Consider the following 27,542-nt stretch of genomic DNA (forward strand, 5'->3'; position numbering starts at 1 on the left):
CTGTAAAATGTAAAATTTTCAAGCTCGCTCGCATTTAATCGTTATGCAATTCATCTGATGTTGCTGCCAGTAATTGCCAGTAGTTCCGCCCGGTGCACCCCCTCCCTTAATTTCCAAAGTGAAAAAATATGGCTAAGAACGGCAGTTTTTGGACTGTAAAATGTCAAATTTTCAAGCTCGCTCTCTTCGCTCGCTCGCATTTAATCTTTATGCAATTCCCCTGATGTTACTGCCAGTAATTGTCTGCAGTTGCGCCCGGTGCGCCCCCCCCCCCCAATTTCCAAAGCGAAAAAATATAGCTAAGAACGGCAGTTTTTGGACTGTAAAATGTAAAATTTTCAAGCTCGCTCTCTTCGCTCGCTCGCATTTAATCTTTATGCAATTCCCCAATTACTGCCAGTAATTGTCTGCAGTTGCGCCCGGTGCGCCCCCCCCCCCCCCAATTTCCAAAGCGAAAAAATATAGCTACAAACGGCAGTTTTTCTACTGTAAAATGTCAAAATTTTCAAGCTCGCTCTCTTCGCTCGCTCGCATTGAATCGCCCGGTGGCATGCGCTCCCCCCTTAATTTCCAAAGCGAAAAAATATGGCTAAGAACGGCAGTTTTTGGACTGTAAAATGTAAAATTTTCAAGCTCGCTCGCATTTAATTGTTATGCAACTCACCTGATGTTGCTGCCAGTAATTGCCAGCAGTTCTGCCCGGTGCGCCCCCTCCCTTTATTTCCAAAGCGAAAAAATATAGCAACAAACGGCAGGGTTTTTTTTCTGTAAAATGTCAAAATAATCAAGCTCGCTCGCTCCGCTCGCTCGCATTTAATTGTTATGCCTTTCTCCTGATGTTGCTGCCAGTAATTGCCGGCAGCTGCGCCCGGTGCGCCCTCCCTCCTTTATTTCCAAAGCGAAAAAATATAGCTCCAAATGGTAGTTTTTTTACTGTAAAAGATGAAATCCTAGCTACGCCGGTGCCCTTTCCCCGCTTGGTTTCCCTCAACAACAGTAAAAGTCTAGGGATTGAGAGCTTCCTATATTCCAAATGTCTGTCAAAAAAAAAAAAAAAATCTCGTTACATGAGGGTCAAAACGCACCCCCCTTGAAAAAAAGCTGGTGACGCCCCTGCGAGACACAAGCAAATTCATGACAGTCGTGTAATTTCAACTCCTGTATAATCCCTTTCCTTGAGTATTTTTTTAATGGGGTTAATGGGGGAGGTGTTGATTCTTCTGTTGTGCTTATAGTACCGGTTTGTTGGTAGTAATATGAATTGCGCTTTGCTAAGCGCAAGGAGGTCAAAGTGTACTATTTTCATATTGTTCAAGATGACTTTGATATTAATATCAAAAGGGACATGTATAAAATCGGCCGTGCGCTAAGGCGACCTAAATAGCCATCTCCGAATCCGAGAGTTCATCACCTTTGCAAACATCTTTGCTATAGGTACACGTATGCCGGATAACTTGATTGAAAGTATATATACAGGGTCTGAAGACTGGTAGACTTAGCCAGGTCCATTCATGAAATTCATACCAACCTCAGCCCGATCGAGTAATTAAGTCGATGGCGTTGAAAAATCTTAATCCTTGTGGCTCTTCAATGACAAGGTAAGGACCAGTGAAGATTCCATTATCTACCGAACCCTTCCTCCCCTCAGCCACCAGATGGGGTTTGTACTCATCGTTTAAGAGTTGAGAGACCGAATTAAACACTCAATGGCGCAAACTATTGTGCTCGGACCACAGGAAATTGCTGGAGCTTCTTTAGACGACTTGAACTGGAAATATTTCTTTTCTCAATGTCGGATTACGTCTAACGGAGTGCCAGTCATGATCCCGTTGGGTGAGTGTGACGTCACTACATGCAAGTATGATGTTCATTTCACTCCGCTTCTTCGAAAGCAGTGACGATTTAGTTAAAGAATATACAATCAGATATTTAAATCGAAGTGGAACCGGTTCTGGAAATCCCCCCTCCCCTCCCCATCTGTTCAGTGTCTGTGTTTTGTTCATTCTTGTTTTGAGGGAACTGTGAAGTGTGGAATTCACTTTCGATTTTCTATGTAACATGAAACAAAGTGTCTTCGCCGAACGTTTCGTGCGGTTATAGTTTGCTCTGCACGTTTAGCATTAGAATGTATACTGTGGTTGACGCAGACATCACAAACCACGCAACCTCCACCACCTTACACATCAAATCCATGTGTCACAATCTGTACACTCATAATCATCTTTTCTTTTTCTTGACATAATCTAGTGCTGCTTATTCGCACCCAATAGGGTGCCGCAGTGTTTTTGCCTCTACAGTGGTGGCGGTCGTGTAATGTGTCCAGTCATGTCACACGCAGAGTAAAGTTTAATATACGTACTCTATGTTTTACTGTGACGCAAATATTGTGTACTGTGTAAAAATGTAGAAACGATGTGCAGTGTTTCAACATAGTATTCACAGCGAAAATGTTCCAATTCTAAGCGAAAGGTCAACAGTGGCACTGCATTTTTTTTTCTTGCAGGCATATTGATACCGCTTTCAGTCTCCCCTAACTTTTCAATTATACGGCAGGTCTTTTATACGTGATTTTAAGGCCTTGATTTGATATAGTTGCCCTTTTTTGAACTAACTGTATCCAACTGATTTATACTACTCGTTTGGAAGGCAAAGGGGAATTATTCACTTTGTGTTGCGGATAATGAAACTGCGTCAACAAAATTCAACGCAATCCTTTATTATGCATGTCGATTACGGGGTCAACGAATGACAAAGTGCCGGGTTCTCTCCTCTTCTTTTTCATTTTTCTCCCCACAACGACCAATCTTCGTGGTCATATGTTTAATCTTACCACCTTTAGAAGGGTTCCTAAAGAAAACATTTGGAGCGTGCAAAACCAATTATCGGGATTGACAGAAATGTTCACGCATCCACTGTGCCGTTGCTTAATCGGTTGTCTGTTGTGGTTATAGGTTGCATGGCTGGAAACGAATGAAAAACTCGGCACAACGAAGGTCAGATGATTTCATTTGATCGGGAACTGAATATCATGCATATTATCTTCTCTACTCGATATGAAGCCTTTACTCTTTAGCTTGGTTAATCTTGGTAACCTAGAGCTTTTTTTTTTGTTGTTTTTTTTTTTTTTTGGTATTCTTGGTATGAATGTTCGTGATTTTTTTTTTTCTTTATGCAATCACAGATTTTCTCATATCCACTCAAAAAAACCCACCAAAAACCAAAACAAAACAAAAATCGATCGAACCTGTAATCGATAGAAAATATGAATCAATCTTAATCACGCATCATCGAGAGAAAACTTTTACACTCATTCATCTTCTTTAACCACTAAGCACGGCTAGAAGAGTCAAGGAACCAGTTACTTCTTTCTCTATTATATTTTTCTTTCTTTAGGAAACTTCCGCACATGATTCGTCCTAAAAAAAGAAAATAAAAGCAAATACAGTTGTACTTCCATTGAGAGTTGAACCTTCCCAGCGAATTCTACGCCCATTTTCCTCCGCTTTGTCACCGTTGCTGGGAGACCGTTCTAATTGGTCAACTGTATACTTTGCGCGCGAAATCCGTGTTGAGGTGAAAGTCAGTCGCTTCCTCTTGATGTGCGGTCGTCTGGTCGCCTGATCGGAGAAAGCATTCCATTGATACTCTCTCCCGTATCCAAGACCACACCCGCTTTGCCTATATCTTTTGATGCGCGATGACAATGCGAACTCAGAAAAAAAAAAGCCAACTGTGCGAAGGAGACAACGCAAGGTGAAATTTCTACGGTTTCTCCGCGGAAGCCACTAGCGGTTTTGGTCATTGATGCACAGACGAGAAAACACATGATCGGGACTAAGAACGACTAAGGAGCTTGCGGCGTGCTTTTATCAACTATTGTGGCCTAGAATATATTGTGTAATATAACAATCTCTTTTCCTCTTTTGTTTCTGTTGTTTTTTGCTCTCGCTAAAGCCAGTCCTTGAGTAAATCGTTCACCTTTCAAAAATCGGTTATATTTCAGACATTTCCTGAAAATTGAGAGCTGACCAAAACATTATGTGCATGCCTGTTGCAAAAATCGAAGCGTTACACCAACATTATAAAGACTCTAGAGTGTTGTAAGAATAGTATTAATACTTAACGTCTCTGTGCTTATCTGAGCTGTAGACCTATACTGTAGAGAAATTAGAGAACACGAGACTCGTACTTGCCGAGAAAAAAAAATATTCGAATTGATCACTATCTTTAGCACTATCTAGAAGCAGAACTTTCAGCAGAACACAAACACACACAGATGTTATTGTATAATTATGATACATGTACTACCTAAATCATAAATAATATTACACGTAAAACATATACATGTATGTATAATGTGTGTGTGTGCGTGCGTGTGTGTGTGTCGCGCGCGCATGCATCTCAGAAGGCTTTATCCCAGTGAAAGTGTTGTCATATATCACACAATAATTGATGAATTGGGAACGTTTGAGCTATAAAATAAGACTAGTGGAATTCATACAACATTGTATCTATTAACTATTATCTATTAACGAACTAGAATAAAAATATCCTGACATGACAACGGCTACTATAATCGTGCCTCATGTGTGTAGTTTTCGTTCGAGTTGTACTTAGTGTAGCGGTTGCAAATACTTAGTACTGGCCTGCTGTTCTTATTTTTTTCACTCACGGACTTCATTTATCTAAACGGTGTGGATGCCTGTTTCTATACATCACAGAAGAACAAAGAGCAATGCGTGATATGTAAAATCCTGTAATCTTCATTCATTTACCTCTCTTTGCACGTACTGACTGTCGTGTCGGGTTATCGACTCTTGCTAATGTGTCTTTCAAGCAGATTATAATGTGTCATATTTGGCGCTCTAGAAAAGCATAATTAGCACAATTGTTATCATTGTGACACTCTGCGAGATCCCTTTTTTGTGTTTGCTTTTAGTTTTGGAGTAAGATGGAAAGACAATACAATAAAAAAGGTATCACGTGAGCAAGGAAACTAAGGGGAGAAAAAGCACATCTGTATTGTGACGCCTTCCACTTAGGTTGTCTAGTTCCGGCAAAACGCCATATGAAACCAGTCTACTTGTCGTCTTCCCTTTCTCCCTATTTCTCTCTCTCTCCCTCTTAACCCACCCCCTTTCTCTCCCCCCTCCCCCCCCCCTCTCTCTCTCTCTCTCTCTCTCTTCCCTATCCCCCATCCCTTGGCTGTGTCTTTCTATGTTTTTGTTTTTGTTTTTGTTTTGCTTTGGGGTGTGTTTTTTTTTTTTTTTTTGTCATTTGCGCAGTCGCACGTGTACTTGTAAAACATTCCCCACTGTATAACAGTACAATTTGATCACCTATTGGCCGGGTCAACGTGATACTCCCGATTAACATCAACAATGATTGAGCAATGTCTGTGGCAAATGCAATATAAACCAAAACAAAGTGTAACTTGTGCATGAAAAACATGAGGCAATCTTTAAAACACCGTTCTAGCTTTAAAGGAGACCTCCGGATGATTTTCAGATTTTTACATTTGTACAACTATAAATTAATTATACTGAAGACAGAGTTTCAGAATTTATGATAACTGGGATGAAGGATAAGAATATTTTCAAAATTTAGTACATATTGCAATGAACATGGATGATGACATAGCAGAGTCACCATAGGAATGCATGCGTTGGGGCTCATGGAAACAGAATAAAAGAAGAAGGCATGCATAGATTATACACAGGTGAACTCGCAAGCAAGTGGTATGTAATGGAATTACACTGCTACATTTCTGAAATATGTGAACCTCCTATGTCATCATCCTTGTTCAGTGTAATTTGTTGAAGGTTTTTCAAAGTATTGTTTCTCTGCTCAAGAACCACAGTAAATTCCACAAATCTACACCTTGAGTTGTCGTTTGATGTACTACATGATGTGAAATTATGAAAATCGTCTGGAATTTCCCTTTAAATTTTGCCCTTGACTCCCTGGTTCAATGTACACGTATAGTCACAACAATGATACTACCCTGGCTTAGACAAAAAAAAAGTCCCTTGGCATTTTTCTTCCTTTTTTTAAGCAAAAAGAATGGGAGAGAGAAAAAAAAAGATGAAAAACCCAAGGAGTGATTCGTCATGGTAAAGCTAACATGGCAAATGTATGCGAAATATTTACACAGAGGTTATTCCAAGCAAAAACGACTATACATATTTTTCGTTTTCGCGTACAATAGAAGGAATACTGAAGTTTTGGGAGAATGCACTTGGATCGCTCTACCCTAACCTTATTTTTTTTTAATCTTTGTATTTGGAGAGAGAGATTGAGGGAGAGAGAGAGAGAGAGAGAGAGAGAGAGGAGAGATGAGAGAGAGAGAGAGAGACCACGATGGATTTGTCACGCGATGTATTGTCTAACATGGGCGCCGTCAGAATGGCAAAAGATCGAGAAGTTTAAGATCGCGATCTTTAAGATCTCGAAGTTTTGCCAGTCTGATCGAGCCTTTTGGCTCCGCAATTACGCCTAAGTCCTTTGATATTCTCTTTTCATAGTGGACCTAACAACCGAATTATTGTTGTTTTGTTTCTGTGTGATATTCACACGCATAAATGTCAACTTTCGTGAGCAGCAACGAAGGAAAGATAAATTATAGGTTTGTACGTACAAACAGACGTACGAAGACACATAATCCTAATGTAGGTCAGAGCGTTTAACCTTTATTAAAGGCCCACCACCTGAGTGTGTGATTAAAGTAATGATACATGTCATTTTTGTTTCTGCTGTTTTTTTTTTCTCATGGATGTGTTCTTACATCTTCCCCTCGTATATGTTGTCATATTTGCTCGCGATGCGCTTGGCTGCATTTTCTATTGAAGCCACCATTATTGTTACCAGGCACGCATATTTTCCCGATTTTTTTTTTTTTTTTTTTTTTTTGGGGGGGGTCAAATTTATCCTTTGTTGTAGCTTGTTCCTTGTATACGGAGAGTGTCTATGCTTTGCTATGCGTACGAGATCTTAGTTTATCGGGTTGATGGTTTGTCGGGCTGATTAGCGTATCGTGTGCAAGTTTCTGCAAGTATCGAGAACCCCGGGAAATCACACTGAGTGAATTATTGTGTGAATAATGTATTTAAAAAAAAATAAAGGAAAGCATCGGGACTCGCTTTGCAAGACCTTCACTGAATCTCAATGATAACGATAACTTGCTCAAGCCTTGGTATGGCGAGACATGATTGCGTCATGCTGAAATTATTGCGCATGCGTCACATGTCTTTCTTTCACACTGCCCGAATCCAAATAGAAAATTGTTAACATTTTTATTCAATGTCATGTGACGAATTGAGTTGCATGAGGGAAGCTGATCCACGCAAACACTAGGATTTGAACAGTTTTCTAACTTATCCCGTTTTTCTGCCTCGCTAGTTGTTATCTGAACAACAACAACAGCAACAAAAACAAACCGAAGAAAGAAAGTCATTCACTGTCGTCACCTCGCTCACCCCAATCACAATGTCATACAGTACTAGTAACTGCCGAGACCTGTCGACGAAACGATCGGCTAAGACATGATATACTGCCGAGAATAGAAACGCACGCTTCGTTATGTCCTCACAACAACTTCGGCAGGCAATGAAATGAACACTATGTTTTAATAGCTGAGAATTTCACGCTCAAGCGATATCATAAAGAGCATGCAAGTAAGCCGTACCCTAATCTGTTGTCTCCAATAGAGACTTACAGAGATTCCATACAAGGCACATCTGGTTTTTTGGCGGTTAGACTCCTGCTCTATTATACTGCAGTGCTATCTCGTGGTAATTCAATGACAAATGTTGGTTTCAATCAGTGGTTTATCCGCATCAAAAATTAAGAAAATCATGGCTGTGTTCCGATGATTTTAGGTCGTACTTTATCCCTCTTATTTTAGCCGTGTGTATCTTAAAGCGTTTCGCACCCGCTGGCCTATTATCTTATATCTATTGTTCATGCTGATATGACCATCGCTTAATGAAATGCTATATGTAGAGGTAAACAGAGAGAGTTTCCTCGGAAAGGCATACTCCCCCCCCCCCCCCCCCCCCACCTGTATCAGTATGTACATGAAGCGACTGAATTGTAATCAAATTGTGACGGTGGAAATCACTAACAGGTACTTAGTATGTGGAACAGGTCTCTTACGTTGAAGGTCGTATCAAAAATATTATAAAAAACAAACCACAGTGCTAACTTCACTTTCGTGTGCCAAACGACATGAACACGCTCTCAAAAATATTCCTCTAAAGAAAGGCACATTCACAATATTGTTGGCTTTTTTTTTCTGTTTCCTTTCCTTTCGTACTGACTCATGTAACAGTGCTGTGCCAGAGGTTTAATGATCCTCTAGAACATCGCCGAGGTGTTTTTTGTGTGCGTTTGTCTGCGTGTCTGTGCGTAATTTGTTTTCCTCTTTTTGAGTGTATGTTTTTGAGGCAAAAAAAAAAATGAAATAATGTCATGGGAACGAGGTAAACACGTCAAAACCAATCAGGGATGATCTCGGCTTAGTCAATGCTATAGGTCCTCTCCTGGTCCAATATTTGTCACCCATCATTCAGTGAACATTGCCCGCGTGGTGTGTTGACACTGCACTCCTGAATGATGTCATTCATGTTTTGGGATTTTTTACCTCTTTATGGAGGAAGTCCGTAATAACAGTTTGTGATTTTTGATATGAGTGAACGTCCACTCCTGTCACCGCCTGTCTATCTCTATCTCCCCCTCTATCTCCCTCTCTATCTCTCTCTATATATATTTCTGTATCTCTCTCTCTATCTCACCATCTATCTCTATCTCTATCTCTGTCTCCATCTGTACCTATATCTCTATCTCTATATCTGTCTCCATCTCTACCTGTATCTCTATCTCTGTCTCTCTTTCCATCTCTACCTATATCTCTATCTCTATCTCTATCTCTATCTCCATCTCTACCTATATCTCTTTCTTAATCTCTATCTCTGTCTCTATCTCTATCTCTATCTCTATCTCTATCTCTATCTCTATCTCTATCTCTATCTCTATCTCTATCTCTATCTCTCTATCTCTCTATCTCTCTATCTCTCTATCTCTCTATCTCTCTATCTCTCTATCTCTCTATCTCTCTATCTCTCTATCTCTCTATCTCTCTATCTCTCTATCTCTCTATCTCTCTATCTCTCTATCTCTCTATCTCTCTATCTCTCTATCTCTCTATCTCTCTATCTCTCTATCTCTCTATCTCTCTATCTCTCTATCTCTCTATCTCTCTATCTCTCTATCTCTCTATCTCTCTATCTCTCTATCTCTCTATCTCTCTATCTCTCTATCTCTCTATCTCTCTATCTCTCTATCTCTCTATCTCTCTATCTCTCTATCTCTCTATCTCTCTATCTCTCTATCTCTCTATCTCTCTATCTCTCTATCTCTCTATCTCTCTATCTCTCTATCTCTCTATCTCTCTATCTCTCTATCTCTCTATCTCTCTATCTCTCTATCTCTCTATCTCTCTATCTCTCTATCTCTCTATCTCTCTATCTCTATCTCTATCTCTATCTCTATCTCTATCTCTATCTCTATCTCTATCTCTATCTCTATCTCTATCTCTATCTCTATCTCTATCTCTATCTCTATCTCTATCTCTATCTCTATCTCTATCTCTATCTCTATCTCTATCTCTATCTCTATCTCTATCTCTATCTCTATCTCTATCTCTATCTCATCTGTCTCTCTGTATTTCTATCTCTCCTCCATCTTTACTTATCTTGTTATGTCTATAATGAATGAAGAGTTTTGTCGCAAAATTAGCTAACCCCATTCCTGTTCAGTTGAGGTATTATTTTCGATTGAAGCAGCTAGAAAACGAAGAAAATAATCAGAGAATCTTTGTGGGATGTTTTTTAATCATAACTTCAAGAATATTCCTTCTTATGTTACAAGTAGTGAGGTATCAGTGGAAAGGTTTAATTTTGCTTTATCAGATGATAGACATACTTTTACATACATGATGATACATTCAAATATCACCGTAATTGTTTATTTGTCATTATTTTTCCATTATTCTTAATTACACAGGAGTCAATCCTTTTGTATCGAAGACATTAATATCTATGCCAGTAGTTTAATTTAGGATTTCAGTGTCTAGGAAATTTCATGTCATTTAAATTTTCACAATATCTACTTCTGCAATATTTTCGTTATTCACGGCAAAATAAAAATATCATGCTACGTTGAGATTACACACAATATTTGACATGCAGTTAAGCACTCAAATGACCTGTCACCGTATACCTAGTCAAATCACTGTAATACATATTATGTCAGCATAAACTCATTGATGTTATTGTTGTTGTTCTTATTGTTGCCAGATTACTAGTAGTCTGACAACCAATCTGATTCTATTTCTTTAATATGCGTCTAGCCAAAGCGGACGTGTCAAATCCGAAAGTAAAGAAAAGGGTATCAATGAAGATTTTTCTTTGCAGAGGAATAGTGGTTTACAGAGCATTCACAGTGTGTAAAAACCTCATACGACTGACGGTTGTTATCAGAATTATCGGGCGACATGTTCATAACGATGATGATTTCAGCTCTGACTTCTTGTTCTTTTGGGATGATTGATCAGCGGGATTATGAAAGGATGAAGATTTCACGTCTTTACACTTCCAGGGATCATCCTCGCTTTGTGCGAAGTCCGCTCTCCTGTCAGCGCGCTAAAGAATTCGATTCATTGTAGATATCAATCACGTGGGAAGGCTAGAAAAGAAAGATTAATGGAAGTCTTTTGAAGGGGAATGGGAACTGGCATAGAGAAGGTAAATAAGAAAAAAAAAAAGAAGAAGATATAGGATAGTTGTCAGCAAGTTAAGTCACTGCTTTATTATCATAAACTCATTGTTGTTGATTTTGTTGTTGATATTATTATTGTTATTTCGATGATTTTTTTTTTTGTTCTTCTTATTGGAAACTTTTGGCAAATTCTTTCTCCCGTAGAAGGAGTCGGCATTCGACAGCTTTTCAGGTTACAGCTAGCTTTGGGGTCTTGTTTCTGCGGTGGGTTTAGGAATGGGACCTCGGAAGAACAAAATACACCTTTAGGGGTAATAAACCTGATTTTGACAAAGGAACTGCTCATTTCTGTACAATGTTCAGAATGTTCCGACTTATGCGTCGGAAATCTTTTGGTTTCCCGCAGTACGTGCAGAGCAGTACCAGATTAAGACTGGTGTTTTCTGAATAGACTAAATTCATTTGACTGTCATTCTTCAACCTAGTATACCCTGAGCGGACATGAAAAAAAAAGGAAAGCTAGGTTGGGGAGAGAAAGAGAGAAAGATGCAGAGAAAGAGGGAGAGAGAAAGAAACAGGGCGAGTATTCGCGTTAAAGACTTTTTAAACTTCTGACGAGACCCCCCCCCCCCCATATGTTGCGATGTTTGTGCGTTTGTTGTTACCGTTGTTGTGTCTTTTTATAGTATACTGGTTATCAAGAAATCATAACGGAGTACGTGAAGGCCAACGTTGTTACGGAATCACACTCCCGAAACCAAAAACAAACCGGCCTTCTACCAAATAGAGATCACAGTAAAGACACATTTCTCAACCGAAAATACATCAGTTACACAACTTAAGATAGGGGCATTACAGTCATATCCGTGTCAGTTAAGTTTGAGAACATTTTTTTTTTTTTGGTGTTATTTGTGGTTCCTCGTTTGCTTCGTAAATCAGATTAGATATTAGCCGTATCTATCTACATTGTATATGACAGGTTTGTTGATGTATTCTGCTATAATACGATAGCATAATTTTGAATAGACAAGTTGAAAATCAGCAATCTTGAAGTATGGCATTCTAATCTTATGTACTTAATGCAGATATGTACACACTCGCATGTAAAAGGATAGACAAGTGATTAGATAGAAATAAAGATAGATGGATGTAAATGATTGAATGAATTAACAGAAATTAGATTAAAATGTCTGCTGTACACATCACAGACAACAGGCGACCAAAAGTGTAGTAATTAATCGCTGAAATTATGATTCATTTGTGATTATTGGTGTTTGGACCGGGACTGATTTTTACAGAGCGATCCTGACCTTTGTTTCTTTTCCTTCCAAAAAGGTGAAGTGCGGTATGATTAAACAGATGATTGGCAGATACCGCAGTGACCAGAATAGAACCAGTATTTCTCGGTTTCATTATATTGCGGTCGATTGGAAATGACACATTCCTTTCTGGTGATGTCAGCTTTAATTACACAAGGACAGCAGGTGAACATAGTTTACATGCATCCACGTGTATGCTATCGATTTTTTTTTCCTAAAAATACATCATGTCGTGTTATTGCCTTGTTTATATGTGTACTATTACAATAGTGTATTCTTCGCCGCAGCTTCCAGGGTTTGGCGGCAAAGTTGACGAAGGCAAGGATTGTGTTGTAGCTCCATGGACGGATGGTTAAAAATGCCTTGCATCCGTAATAAGGATTTTTTTTTTTTTGGGGGGGGGTCTTCATTATTTCAACCAGCTTTCCGACACAAAGAAAGTATCACTCTTTCGAATCTATCATTCTCAGTTATTAAACCTGGCGCTGTTAATACATATATATTCAAAGGATATTAAATTTGTCGTGTGGCTTAACGTTAAGGAAATTTAAGATCAACTTTGTAGTCTACACAATTGCAATCATGTAATTGCTGATGGCTCTAATTCTGGCTCTTCCGGAGAGGTGGTGCTGTCGTAGGGCAAGTAGGGCCCTATAATGAAAACAGAAGATCATTGTATCTCTTTAAACTGTCTTACGTCACCTACGCAGTTACTAGATGAAGGAACGACACAGGAAATGTCAAGCTATCAAAACACATTTGTTTTGTTGGTTTGGTTTTATTGTGTTCTTTCTGCATTCTCCAAACATTAACAGAGACAAAATCACATGATTCCTTAAACGTGACATACACTGGATACGTCACTGCACACAAGATTACAATTTGGCGGAACAATAAAACAATAAAACCACCGTTACGCACGACAAATCATATTCATAACATTTTCATGTAACCATGTTATTAATCTCTTGAATTATAAAACAATATTTGAAATATACAAGAGTTGCTTGATTTCGATGGCGGTCTCGGGAAACGAAATGTATGGGCTTTGAGGTAACAAGGGAAATATAAAAAAGATAAAATAAAAAGGAGTGAAAAGGGCAAAACAGAAAGATATTAAGACTGCAAGCGTGAGTGGTTAGAGTGCGTGAACTTTATAACGCTTTAGATCACTAAGAGGTGGGGTGGCGGTTATTTGCAATGTCGCGACTCCCGTGTGAAAATAGAAAATATGATTTTAGAAAGACAAGTTCGCATTTAGGGGTCTTTTTTCCTCCACAATCTTTAAAGAAAATTGTGTCAGTTCTTTTCTTTGTGCAGGGGCTCATTGTTTGAGGTAATAGGCATAGTCGTAGGCTATGTGTGTGTGTGTGTCCTTTTCTGGGTACTGTTCGGTACAGGGAAGCTGTCGTGGACGGCCCACTTCTTTCTATAGTTAAGTGTTTGCTTAATCCGATTTCATAACTTCAAAAGTGGGCCGAGTTTTTGTGCGATGGATATTATTGTGTGGGGGCTTCAAACAATCAGAGAATTTACAGTTGGTCCAGATTTGCTGTTCACTCCATCACTTTCTATCCATTCTCATTATAATCTCTGCGTGACACGATAATGAAAGCGGGTGACCCACTTCTCCCTCGGCCCGTTTCTTTAGAAAATAGAAAGGCTAAAGTTCAATATTAGTCATCTCTAATGGAAATTTTGTCCCATCGAATTGGAAAGTCATGCTACGCTTGCCTGGATCAGTCACAACAAACCCATGTCTGTTACCATGAAGTACCAATTTCCTATTTGTTTTTGCTGCAGCTTTGTTTCATGATAAAGTTTTCTACCATAATCTATCATACTTACGGTACTCAAGCTTTGCTGATGATGGCGGCCACCTGCATTTTATTCATCCGATCCCCTTTGACAAGATGCGATAAATTTGTCCTGATTATAAAAATCCTTTAGAATTAGAGAGATGAAGTTAGCAATTGTGAGTTAATGTGTTAATTGCTCTATGATTATATTTGTTCGGGTAATATTTTGTGTTATTTCATCGATATATTTTTTTGTTCATGTTTTCCGAGGAAAATGCAGAAATAAAGGAAGCATACAAACAAACATGATATGGGTTGGTCCTCGAAGAGTCAGCTGTAAGAACTATCTTGACAGTTTGAATAGAGGGCGCTCTTGAAAAAAAAATCCTCGTAAGTGTTCGTGATTTCAACCGCGGAGGCAAAGAAAAAAATGCTCTATAACGTCAAACACGTAAAAGCCCCGTGGGCCTCAAAAATCCCATAGTGTGTGTTATGTGTGTGTGTTCCGGAAGGATGTGATTGATATGTTGCTTCAGGTATTTTACTGTGCATCGGCATGAATTTCCCCATTTTCTGCCAGCTTGTGACGAAATTTGTGGCTGCTGAATTTACGAAAAACAAGTGCATAATTGTGACGCTCTTGGTCCTGTATGTCATTTTCGGTGTCTTCGTCAGTTCAGCCGCTTTTTCATGCACCAGTAAGAGAGATGACAGTTGCCAACAACCACAGGCAATGTACCTTGTCTTTACTTCTTAATGCCCACCTACGTGGGAAGAAGTATCAAGGGACTTGGAAATCAATTTGCTTTTCACCATTTCTCTGCTCAGGTTGTTTTTATCCATGATAGCCATACTCATATAAACGCACATTTTTAGTGAATTGAGTACTATTTCAGACAGAGTTGGTCTCCTTGCAGCTAAAATGAGGCTCTTGATTAAAGACGAAATTATCATAATCATTAGTAGTCGGTTTTTTTACATTTTTTTTTTCAATTACATTTACTCACGTTCACTCAAATTACAATTGTATTTATCAAAACAGCAGTTCAACTTAGCATCACTGTGCAACGTAACAAAAATACTACAGTAGTTCCTTTTAGCGGGTAACATTTCCGCACTTGAAAATGTAAATAAACAAAGGGGATATCTGAGACACACATTTATTTTTCCCCTTGAAATTGACGAAATACATTTAGTACAGCAAACTTATCAACAAAAAAGTGGAAGTATATCAAAGCTGAAATTTTATCCCCCAAGAAATTATTCTGCCCTTCCTACCGATGCGTTGATTATGCCCGTCTGTCGTAGACACACACATGAACACGCGCACAAACACAAGATAATGAGTAAGTTTTTGTTTATTAATATGGACATTAAGCTTTTAATTGGAAAGATTCGGAGAACAACAAGCATATGTCAAAATAATTTCCATCAAATATGGTTTTATTTATTCAGTTAGTTGTTTGTTTGTTTGTTGTTTTGAGAAGGCCACTATTAGGATACGCTTCTTTGGTGTAAAATGGTGAGCCACAATACCTTGCGGCTTCTCTTACAAGCATCATGTTAGCTACGTTCTTCTCACTCTGTCTGTGTGTGAGTCATATCCAATATAGACGGGATAAGGTGGAGAAGCAAATCAGTGTCGGCTTTGGGATACCACAAATTAGATTGGCGAAACATTAAATTTCCTTTGAAAGTTTTCATGGGAAATTGAGGATGAAAAAAAAAAACTCGATATCGAGAAAACATGATAAAGACCATCGAAAAAAAAAACATGATAAAGACGACTCATATGTTGTTTTTCAGTGAATTTTCATCCCTCCGATCAGAAGTTCGAATTTTCATACCTGCTTGCGCATAATAGATTATGATCACGCTTTTCGTTATGAACTTAGGCCTACAGCGTACTCTTATACAACAGCTATAGCGCTAGTCACTACTATCTGTCTTATATCGCGTTTATTAATTCAATGTATGTGCCGTTCGTGGTTTTTGTACAGTTGTAATAGCTAACATCATGTATGAATAACTGTATCCTGTCTTCCAGATTGTAAGTGGGATTATTCATCCCACCAATTTTGCACCAATTGGTTTCGCTACAAGTATCAATTGTAGCAAAATGCTTATGATACCAGGACCCTCTGAAAAACAGTGCTCACATCTGAGAGCTTACCCTGAGTGAATAAGACCGTATTATGATTGTTGTGATTACTATGAGCATAATGATGATGATAATGATTGATATCAATATTATCACTATCATTATTTGTTATTCTCATCATCATCATCATCATCGTTGATACGAATCATCATTGTCATATTCTATATTGTGATTATTGCTGTCTCGTCAAAGACAGAACGATATCAGAACGATATCAGATTTCAGATTACAAGCCGGTAGAATCAACCGACCATACAGAGAAAACAAAAGAATTGTGGTTTTGGAACGAAAAAATCAGTGCACTTTTTTAATGAGTAGATTACCCCCAATAACAAACACGTTCTGATGTCGTAGCAGCTATACCCTACACAACAGTCATTGCATGGATTTATTTCACAGTTCCCTTTCAAATCAACGCCAGCGAACCTTGACTTTATATCCGGTATACACAAAAAGCCTTTCTGGTCTAATATACCTTTTCTGCCTCTTATCTGTCGGCTTTCAAACATCAAATAAACCATTCTGGTTATTGCTAAGAAGGGTTACAGGGGGCAAATAGATACCAGACTGTTTTTCTGGTTTTTCATTAAAATATTTTTTGTCCGCGCGTACCATCCGTTTCGCAAAATTCAATTGTGCAAATGTCGTCTGCAATTAATTGGAAACGAAAAGCTCCCCCGCCAAACGTAAACATGAAGGCAGAATCTGGATTTGCTCCCTGTAAATGTCACGCAGGACATGTGACGTCACTCATCACAGAAGACTGCGCATGACTGCCGATGATTGCCTCTGAACTGAGAGACAACAATGAATAAGAGATAGGGACTAGGAGCTGGAATTTCTGAAAAAAAGAAAGCATTAACTCTGTTCAAAGGCAGGTGTGTCTATGAAACGCATGGAATCGCGATTTGACGGCAACGAAAATACCTCCATTCTCTCTCCTTTTTTTTTTTAAATTAAAGTTTGCAACGTGAGATATTCCTCATCGCGGCGACATTACCGTATATACATACACACACACACACACACACACACACACACACACACACACACACACACACACACACACGTATATATATATATATATATATATATATATATATATATATATACGAAGGAGTTTCACACAAACACGCAAAATCTAATCCACCACGAAGGATGCCACGTTATGCATGTCAAAAAAGAAAATGAATTTTTAGCCTCATCTCTTCTCCTTCGCATCAATCATGTTATTCTAAAGGTCGCGTATGGTTCTACTTTTTAGTAGTTCGTTTCTGTATGTAAAAAAAAAAAGAATTCAAGAGAAAGATAGAGATAGCAATAAAAGTTATTTGTGGATGCAATTTAGATAATTAGGTTGACCTTAGTCGTCATGATAATATGATCCAACGCCACCCTGTGTATCTAAATATATCTCTTTTGTTGCCGTATTTCCGATTTAAAATCAATTAAGACACTTTTAAACTCATTTCATTACATTCCACTCCCAGACTCCTGCAAACAATTTCGACAACGTTGCACGAAATCATTGGTAGAGTACGGAGTATAAAAGAGAATAGATACATACAGTATGATTGATGTAAGTTTGTGGAATTCTCACACCTGCAGACATAATACACAAACATACGCACAAATGTACACTACTTCGCTCAGATGAATAGATCTATTTCATTTGTTTTATCATGAATAACATTTACTGATCAAAATTGACTATGCTTGCATGCCGAATCCCGTAAATTCGAAATTACTATAATTATTTTTGGTGCTGGTATGTGTTACATTTCATTAGTCTAACAAAGTATCTCGTCGATGTAGGGCAATTTGTCAATCAATTGCAAAGTATCTCGACCTTTTAGATTTGTTTCATTTTTGTCATGCGTCACAGTGATTATGTTTGTTATAGGGAGAAAGCTTTGCTTCTTTCAGTGCCTACGGGGATATGTTCCTCTTTGAAATAAACAGCATTTGTTTGGCATGTGTGATTTTATTTCGTAACGTTAAGATCCCAGCACAATTCATCCCATCTTGTGTCTGATGAATTAAGAATTTCCTGTTCAATGTACCGCATATTCTTGTTGCTTTATTTTATATTGTATGCCTTTATCATTACTCAACATTTCTGTATTACTAATCTACCGTATATGTTGTTGTCCTCGTTCTCTCCCGTTGCTAGGAGTCTAAGAGCCAGCGACACCGCTTCGGTCTTATTATCGATGAGTTGGAACGGGCGGAGAACACCTCCTACAAGACAACGCTGGTGGCGTTTATCAACTGCATCCTCATAGCAACCGACAGCGTCGAGGACCGCATCCGGATACGGAACGAGTTTGTCGGTGAGTTGGTGGTAGGATGAGACTGAGGGCAATATAAGGAGGCAACATAACCGCAGCATATTATATAGATGATGACTGGCGGGGGAGAGAACATACCGAATATTCCACCCGAAGGGTTTGAAATGCTATTGAGGGAGGTTATAAGTCCCGAGCTCCCGAAATAGCATTTCAAACCCTGAGGGTGGAACGTTTGGTACATATTCCCGACAACAAAAGTCATCATCTGTTATATTATATGGGTTTGTCAAATACCATCATCTGTTATGGGTTATCCTATCGATTGCGTGAAAAATATGATCGTTCAATCGTTTGGTATCGTTTGTCATTTGTTACGTGAAAATGTTTTCCCATGGGAAAACATTACAAAAATGTTCTGCCCGTGGGCGAACATAACCAATGTGCCTCCATCACGTGACTGTGTTTAGCCAATCACTAACCGGTATTTGACTAACCCATTTAATATGATGTGCTATTGACCCGTGGTCGTTTTGCCCTGGTTCGCTTGGTATTCTTGTACAGACAGTCTCGATCCAGTTTATTGAAAGACATCTCACGATGAGTGTTGATATACGTACTGGGTGAATAAATTGTAACCAGCGATAAGTTCTCGTAGTGTAGCTCAATTTCTTCCTGGCTTGCTAGGTCTAATCTGGGCTACTAGTATTTTTTTTTTCTACCCAGAAAACACGGGTGCATAAGAATAAAGTTTTTTAATACATTACTATTAACAATTATTAATTACAAAGTGAGACTTTTGTTCAATTTCCGAAACAGAATGGACATATTGATTTGTTTTAGTGAGGTGAAGAACGTGTTTGCATATACATTATTATAATCTCCATTATCATGACCATCTGTACCATATTATTACATTTATTATCATTATCACTCTGACTATGATTATGATTATGATTATGATTATGATTATTATTTAATCTTTATTATTATTATTATTATTATTATTATTATTATTATTATCATCATCATCATCATAATCATCATTAATATTATCATCATCAACATCATCATCATCATTGTTTCCATTGTTATCGTGTTCATGACTATTCTGTGATTTCAACATCAAAAGAGTATAGTTCTAAGATCCCTATAAACTTTCATGGCTAATTTCTTGAGTTGAAAAATCCAGAGAACACCACAGACTTATAAAAACTAATGGTATTTCACAGCCGCCGAAGCCTTGCTAACCTCACGCGCCACATGTTATCGTGATTTGCCCGATTTTTCGCCTGTGTTGTACAAGGGGAGCCGTCCATCAGACAAGATGGACTTCGAATAGGCGGCGGTCATTGACACCAGTGGGTTAGAGTCTGTACTAAAGTCAATTTCAAGGTGGCCGTTTGGCCTACCAGAATGGCCAACCAATTACAATGCTCGGACGTAGACGCTGGTTTGCGACTGTGTTCCCGTTAACCTAGTTTAACGATGTGGACGATAATTGCAAGTGTAGGAAGGCGCTCAGCCCGACACTTTTGGACAGCCAAGATCAAATGCAAAGACAATACCGTTTGTCTTCCTCCCTTTTTTTCACAAAACGCTTCATTAATAGATGTTGTTGTTTTGCTTTCATCACGGAAGCGATCTAGAAGTCGAGAGGATATCTGGTCTTTCGTTTCAGGGGGGAACGATGGAAGTCATAACAGCGTCTGAATAAACTTGGGACTATTTACCTGTCGGAAGAGGGTTTAAACGTTGTCAGGTACAATGTCTAATAGATACACCTTTTCTCCTTTTTTCGGGGGGTGGGGAAGGAGGGGGGCTAGGGTTTCTGGTTGAAAAACGGTGGCTGAATGACCGATCGCATCGTGAAATAGGTGAACGCAAAAATTGAATTGAAAGGATCAAGCTGCTAGCAAGCGTGAAGACATTCCGGTATAGGGTTGGTCAGTTGTTGGCGGACAGAAGTCGGTGACTGGTAGTTTTGAGGTCACGTCAGCAAATAAGAGTGGAGATTAGAGCGGAATTTATTGACCCGATACGATTTAGTGCGTGCTTTGGGAACGTTTTTGTAGTATGTTTTCAAGGTAGCCATGGCAACGATGTGTGATGAGTCTCTCTCTCTCTCTCTCTCTCTCTTCCATCTCTTCATCTCCTTCTCCTGCCCTTGTCTTTCTTTCATCTTATTCATTTCCTCATTTCTTTACAAACGTTATTCAGGAAGAGTTGCCTATACGCTGAAACAAAACATATTCCTATTGATAATTTCTTCTCCTCGCATTTCATTAGTCAAGTGCGTATAGAAGGCGCGCGCACTGTTGATGACCATAATCCATAACGTTTAAATTCGCTTGAAGGCCATCGTCGTAGAGAAAAGAGAGGGAGAGAGACAAACGACCTACCTTGAAATCAAGCACCATGACAATAATAATTAAGGGCAGGTGGCTGCCTTATTTCCAGCTTAAAGATAATGATCCCATATTGTGTTGTGCATTCTTTGAAATCAGGCAGTCTTTTATATATAGGCTATATGTTACAAGAGATGTACTCGTTGTGTAGCTATCAAGAATGGAAAAACAAAGGTGAGATTCATTTGCATTCTATTTACAGAACAAACAGAACAAACATGTTATTCTTATTGAATTTCTCTGATGCCTTAATACAGTCAGTTGTTTGAGATAAATACTGAAATGTGTTCAAAAGAAAAACCCAAGATACGTTGCAATATCTAAATGTTCTCCTCTGTCGGAGCCATTGTAGAGATATAGGCGTTGTATAAAGCTCTGCGGTCAGAGTCTTGCCCACAAGCTATAATTATACGACCTGGGCCCCGTTGCAAGAAAGTTGCAATCAATTGCAAATAATTGCTAATTTTGAAACAACCATTCTGATTGGCTCAGGGTCTGCCCTACTAAGAAGACATGCATGCAACAATGATTTTGATTGGCCAGTGACAATCAGTTGCAAGTTGCGTTTAAACGCAAAGTTTCTAGCAATAGGACCCTGTATATACACACGAGTACTTTCCAATGTGTGAACCGCCACACTTGGATATTGTGTAAGTCGGGCGTAGAAGGGAAATCGAAAAGATCACATTTCGCTGTTTGCCGATCTAAATTTACATCAATACGCAAACCGAATGACACATTCCAGTGGCCGTCCCCAGTTTTTACCCTTTATGATATAAAGATATTCGTGGCGGTATTGAAATGCAAATAGACGTATGAGAAGTTCGCACAGGAAAGAAAATTTTTTGATTGCTTCGTCCCGTTTAAAAGCGTCTACCGATCATCTGCATTAAAAGGGGAAAAATCATAATTAAGTTTGTATTGCAAACATGCTTATTTTGACAATCATTTAAACCGCACCAAAAAAAGGGGGAAAATATTGATGAATGAATACTTGCGGGAAACCCATGAGGACAAACTTATTGAGACACTTGTAAAGAAAGTATGGGGACAGAAAGATAGATGGAAAAGGAAAGAGGACCAAGAGATGGAGGATAAAAGAAGAATGAATTAATAAGGCATGCACTTGAATATTGCATCTATATTATAGACAGTGATTCACACATCAACGTTTCTTTTCTTGAGGTCTCAAAAATTACAGTCAAAATCCATCGTTTTTGTTCAGTACACAACATAACGTTGGTTCTGATAGATAATATTTGATGCTGGTAATGTTATTTTACTCCAGTAACGTACAACTCCGAAAAGAAGCAAGTGGCTCATAGCTTTCCTGACCCCAAACTCTGTCTGTTCCTCCCCCGCGTCAAATTATATACACTGTATACTTACTGCTCACACCCAACTCGTGTTTTTTTTTTTTACCCCAAAAGTGAAGTGTACACGTTGTACGTTGTACGTTGATTGAGCGAAGGTCGATTATAATATAGACTCTAACCAAGGAGTTACCAGTAACTCCTTGCTCTAACGAAAATCCTATTATGACGTATTTCAGTGCGATTCCATCCCTAGAAAGTCAATGACCGGTGTTAGCTGTCCATCTAACTCGTATGTTTCATGAATGTTATAAGACGGGATTCAGTCATTATATTGGTGTTTCGGCTAACCAGAATGCACGTTGCTCGTGGTGATATAGCATCAAAGATGTTTACAGGGCAATACTCAAAAAGGTGAAGTTGCTCCCATGACTCATAATATACAGTGATAAATGTTTGTCGAACGCCTATAAAGGGAACACCAGTTTGTTTGTTGTTGTTGTTGTTGTTTCATATGGATTAAAAAAGTCTTCGAGTGGAATGTTGGTTGAAATGAATGCCTTGTCATGATCTTATTCAACACTATATAAAAAAAATCAAACTAGCTGTGTGCTCAAATAATGCGAAGAAATGTAAGAAAGAAGTTTATGACGAGGACTGAAAGAAAGTAGGACACGAAGAACATCTTGCCAGAGGCGCAAGCTTTTACCCTTTGGAGACACTTGGGTTATAGGGGAATAATGCAGCATGCTCTGATGACAAATGTCTTCCAGTAATGCAGAATGGCGGGGTCACATGGATCGTCGTTTCTCTGCCGGCAAAAGTCTAAAGACCGCAATTTTTCAATATTATCTATTTGAATTCAGGCTCAGTGAAGAACCTGGATTGATGATCATTAGGAGATATTGTTATCCCTCCTCGCTGAATTACCCTCGTCTAACCCGAAACACAGTAAAGTGTCTCCGCATGGGGTAGTAGCGAGCTCAGCCCTCTGGCGAAACATTCTTGCGTCCTCCCTCCCCGTTTATACAGAGTGGAACCTCGTACGATTCAACTTGTAACATCTGAACTATTCAATAGCGAAAGATGGTGGCGCCACATGGCCCTTTAAGTGGAGCAGTCTCAAAACTTACTTGCCAACAGATATGTTACCGCAGAATTTGAAACTTTTACTGCACGTCATGAATATGTTGCCAAGATATTATGCTGATGTAGACGGAATTGCGAGTCCAAGCATGCCAACAAAAACAGATGATACACGAATTAAAATGATATTAATGGCAACATCAATAATAACTACAATACCAATGATATGACTCTATTGTGCAAATACTATAACCACGGACGGAGCCGATTATCATTTTCACCACAGCCCTACCATGTAGGGAGGCTTCCCACCTCCCTGGCCCTACCAGGTACCCCAGCACACACCATGGAAAGAGGGACAAAATGGGTGGTGAAAGAATCTTATCCAACAGTGCAAGTATAAAGCGACGGGCAGACAGGATTCGAACTTATGACCTTCTGATCAAAAGTCCCATATCCACTATATACCATGCATACCTTGTGATCCAGAATGTACACGTTGCTCCTCCCAGTCTCTGAGATATCTATACATTAGTTATATTTGGCGGAATCCCCATTCGGCCGGCAGCCTGTTTGATTACGATGTCAACGGAAATTATACATTCTGGTTCTGACAGGGTTGATAAAGAGGCGCAGAGAATTCAATCCAATCCTACCCCTGTGCTATGTTCAGCTGCCTAAAAAATCCCCCTCAAGCCTATCATTGCACAAGGCATGTTGTAGAAGCGGCACCTAATAGGCACTCTGATCTTTCCTCATGTTCATTCGGTGAAAGTGCAGCTGATTAGCGTTCAACGTACAATTTTTTTTCATGTTTTGTTAAAAATCCTCAAACATTTACAAGTCAAAGGGGCATTGATGAATTAAAAAAAGGACTTTTCAGGGATGTTTCCGATTTTAGCCGAATCAACAGGTGTTTGAGAGATTCCACGAAATGAACATGCTTCAAAATGAAGATAAACTGAGAAATACGAAACAACATTAGGTGGTTTAGGTATACTCTCTACATACAGTTATGTATATCATGATTGAATGATAAGATTTCCAAAAGATGTGACTATCACTTACAACTTGAAATAGTGATTGTAAGAAAGCATGACGAAATTGTGCAGGCTGGGGGAGGGGGAAGGAAGTGCTCTATCGTTTATAGTTCCTTTGTCAATATCTCTGATTATGCATAAAATATGATATGCCGCTGATTCTCCTGACTTCGGGGGAGGGGTAGTTCATTCCAGCATACATGATTTGTTGAAGGGGCAGGATAAGGGGGTTGGGGTGACTTTATTGTATAAGTGAGAGAGAGGGAGACCAGTCTGGTCAGTTCACGGGCTACTGACCGGCCGGTCGGGCGAGGGCGGTGCGCCTTGGGACAACAACAAAGGGTACATCAACCCAACCTCATTGTTGGCCTATTCGGAGACTGCGTATTATCCGTCAATTCTTAACTTTTGAAGTGGCATTTTGTAAATATCTGCCCGAGCAGGAAAATTCTACTTGTTAGGGTTGTAAAGGCGCACTTAATGACCTCAGCGTCAACCAGTATCAAACTAGTCTCTCTTTTTTTTTCTGATGACCTCCGGAATAAGTGTAATAGGAATACGTAAAACGCGGAGTGTTTGATATTGACAATGCAGTGAAAAATGTATGGCTGTTTTTTGTTTTGTTAGTTTCCTTTAAAACAACTAATTCTCGCGGGTGTTAGTGGTAAACAGACCGCGGGCCAAATGTTCAAGTATTTGGGGGAACTTTGGTATAGGCCGATTTAATTAGCTCTCGACAGACGAAAACGCAAAAGTCTGTCGCAATACCATGGGTATATCCGAAGTAAGTATATAGGGTAAATTTACCACGAATGTGATGCGAAGGAAAATACCATGACATGCATTTGTTGCTTATTTTCCACTCACATGCTATTGAATAGCTGAAAATCATGGGTGAAGAAAAAAAAGAATGTTAAGAAGGCTGATTGTAATGTGTAACCTTAATGAATATTTATGACAGATGCGGTAGATTGCAAGTCATGTCGGCCTTTCTTTTCAATTTACAAACACATATTGATGACAATAGGTTTTTGTCTCTTGGAGACTTGAAGACGATCCTTTGATATTTGAATCCATATGATCTTGAGTTCAATGTCATTGTAATTTCGGTAACCTCTAATGGGGGAAGGACTGCTAAATTTTGGCATTAATCGACGTGTATGACGCAAGCATCAAAAGACCCTCAAGCGATGAAGTCACATTACATTGACATAACATTCTGCGTGATATTGCTCTCTGTAGCTGAGCTTTTGTTTTTGTTTTTGTTTTATTTTGACAGTAGAATATGATTTTGTTTTTGTTTTGTAAAGAAAAGAAATCTTATGAGAACGTCTAGAATGTTACGGCATTTAATCTTTTGTTCGGGGGGGGGGGGTTCTGGTAGATCGAGGTCTGTATGTGGCTGGACAGCATTTCGTGAATTCTCACGCTCAAATCATAAAACATTTTCTCGGAGCTCGGAAACCCTTCTGAATATCGGTCATTGCCAAGTCTTTGATGCTATTGAGTGGAAACAATTATCGTATCGGAGTGCTTAATGCTAACGCTTAATTACAAACAGAACATCTCCATTCGTGACCTTGGTTATTTAATTGTGAACGGCAAAAATACTAGGTGGAGTGATTGGTCGAGTGATATGGATACACGGTCATGTCGATAGGAGACATTGCACTTTTTGATCCATGGAAAGGGAATTGAACGCTTTCATCTTTCTCTGTTTATTGCTATCACGGGCAACAGACGTGTAGATTTTGTCGTGACCCCAACGCAACCTTTAGCGATGACCTTGCAAATGTCGCCCAAAAACTCGCAAGTGCGACGCCAATGTTTGGTCAGGCGCGCTGAGCGGGAAAAGGGGGAGATATTGCATTCAAGATAATTTTTTTCCACTTTCGAGCAAATCCTGGCTGTGAAATAACGTGCTTGTTTTCTTAAACTCACCATTTACGCCATCGTCAGGTGGTTTCATAGATTTTGCCTTCCTTTCTCTATGTTCATTGCATCACTGTCTTGTTTTCTTTAATAAAGTTAATACACGCACACACACACACACGCATAATTATCCTCCTCCTCAAGATGTATTCAGTAGGGTCGATTTCTGTTTGCCAAACTCTTCAGAGGAAGTAGAGGATAACATTCTACATGACCTTTTTTTGTTTTCTACCCCGATTATATACATCTTCTGAAATGTTGAATGGGAAAGTATGACATTGCGACATACTTTGTTTCAGGAAAGGGTTTCTTGCAACATCAAACATTTTCATTCGGGGAATTCTCGCTAACTATATAAATGTCCAAAATTCCTAACGAAAAAAAAGTAAATACAGTGTACGCAAAAACACACCTTCGCTAGACAAGCGGTGGAAATTAACCTTCATATTTTGTACGTTCATGTGAACCTGATCATTACCAACGGTAACCTATTCTAACATAACAGCAATGGTGTGTTTAGGCTTTGGTGTTCTTAGGGTTAATTTTCATAATGGTGTACATTCGTCATCCTCACACAACTGCCCACAAATTAGAATTATCACAAATCATCTCATACACAAAAAGAAACCATGGCAAACTTGATATCTTCATTAGAGTATACTGCACCTGTCAATCCAAGTTACAGAGCCCTTACAATAAGTTATAATCAGATCATCAAGGAACACTGACCATTTCGAATAAAAGATATGTATTTGATTTAATTTGATGAAAGTTCATGCTAGACTGCTGCCCTAGGATAAAATGATTCCATCTCACTAAGTCCTTCTTTAGTATAATTTTGCTGCAACGAAATGTAATCTGCAGAAAGTACCTTAACCTGTTTAACAAAAGTAATAAGCGGTATATCTATTTTGATCCCTCAAAAAGAAAACATTTATTAATGTAACGATATTCAGATACAAAAATCTTCTTTCGTGCATTGCTATGACTGAACCAGATAAAAAGAATGTGTCCTAAAACTGCTCGGAGCCAGGTGTGATGCGCCCTTTTACCGTGGGACTCAATTCATTAGCGTATTGGAGCGAAAGAAAATGTCAGGAACACCATTGCAATCTTTTGACAACGCTACCAGAAGATGACAGCAATTATGAAAGTTCTCTTGTCGAAAATTCCCAAAACAAAAGAGGGTTCCGATAACATCAGTAGCTGGCGCGGAAGCGAGCGTTTGTCGCTTGCCAAACATATAACGAGGGTCTTTCTTTCTTCTTCCTCTTTCAGTTCTCCCCCCCCCCCCCCCCCGTCTCCCTCTTGGACTTTTTCCCCTTTTACCTCTTTTTTGTTAATCACACCGTTGCCAACTGTGTTTGTAAAGGAAGGTTAACAGCGAATGTGCATCCGAAGTCTCGGAGACAATTAGAAA

General features: G+C 39.0%; 1 protein-coding gene across 1 annotated transcript in view; it reads left to right on the forward strand.

The window, feature by feature from the left end:
- Positions 1-27,542, forward strand: part of LOC139718379 (uncharacterized) — a 94,748-nt gene that overhangs the window by 5,390 nt on the left and 61,816 nt on the right. The window contains exon 2 of the mRNA XM_071629849.1: positions 18,229-18,388. Within this exon, the coding sequence (XP_071485950.1) occupies positions 18,229-18,388 (160 nt within the window). The remainder of the gene's footprint in view (positions 1-18,228; positions 18,389-27,542) is intronic.

The sequence above is a fragment of the Diadema antillarum genome, unplaced genomic scaffold (genome assembly GCF_040938485.1).
Source record: "Diadema antillarum isolate AM-2024a unplaced genomic scaffold, OU_Dant_1.0 scf00000093, whole genome shotgun sequence".
NCBI lineage: Eukaryota > Metazoa > Echinodermata > Echinoidea > Diadematoida > Diadematidae > Diadema > Diadema antillarum.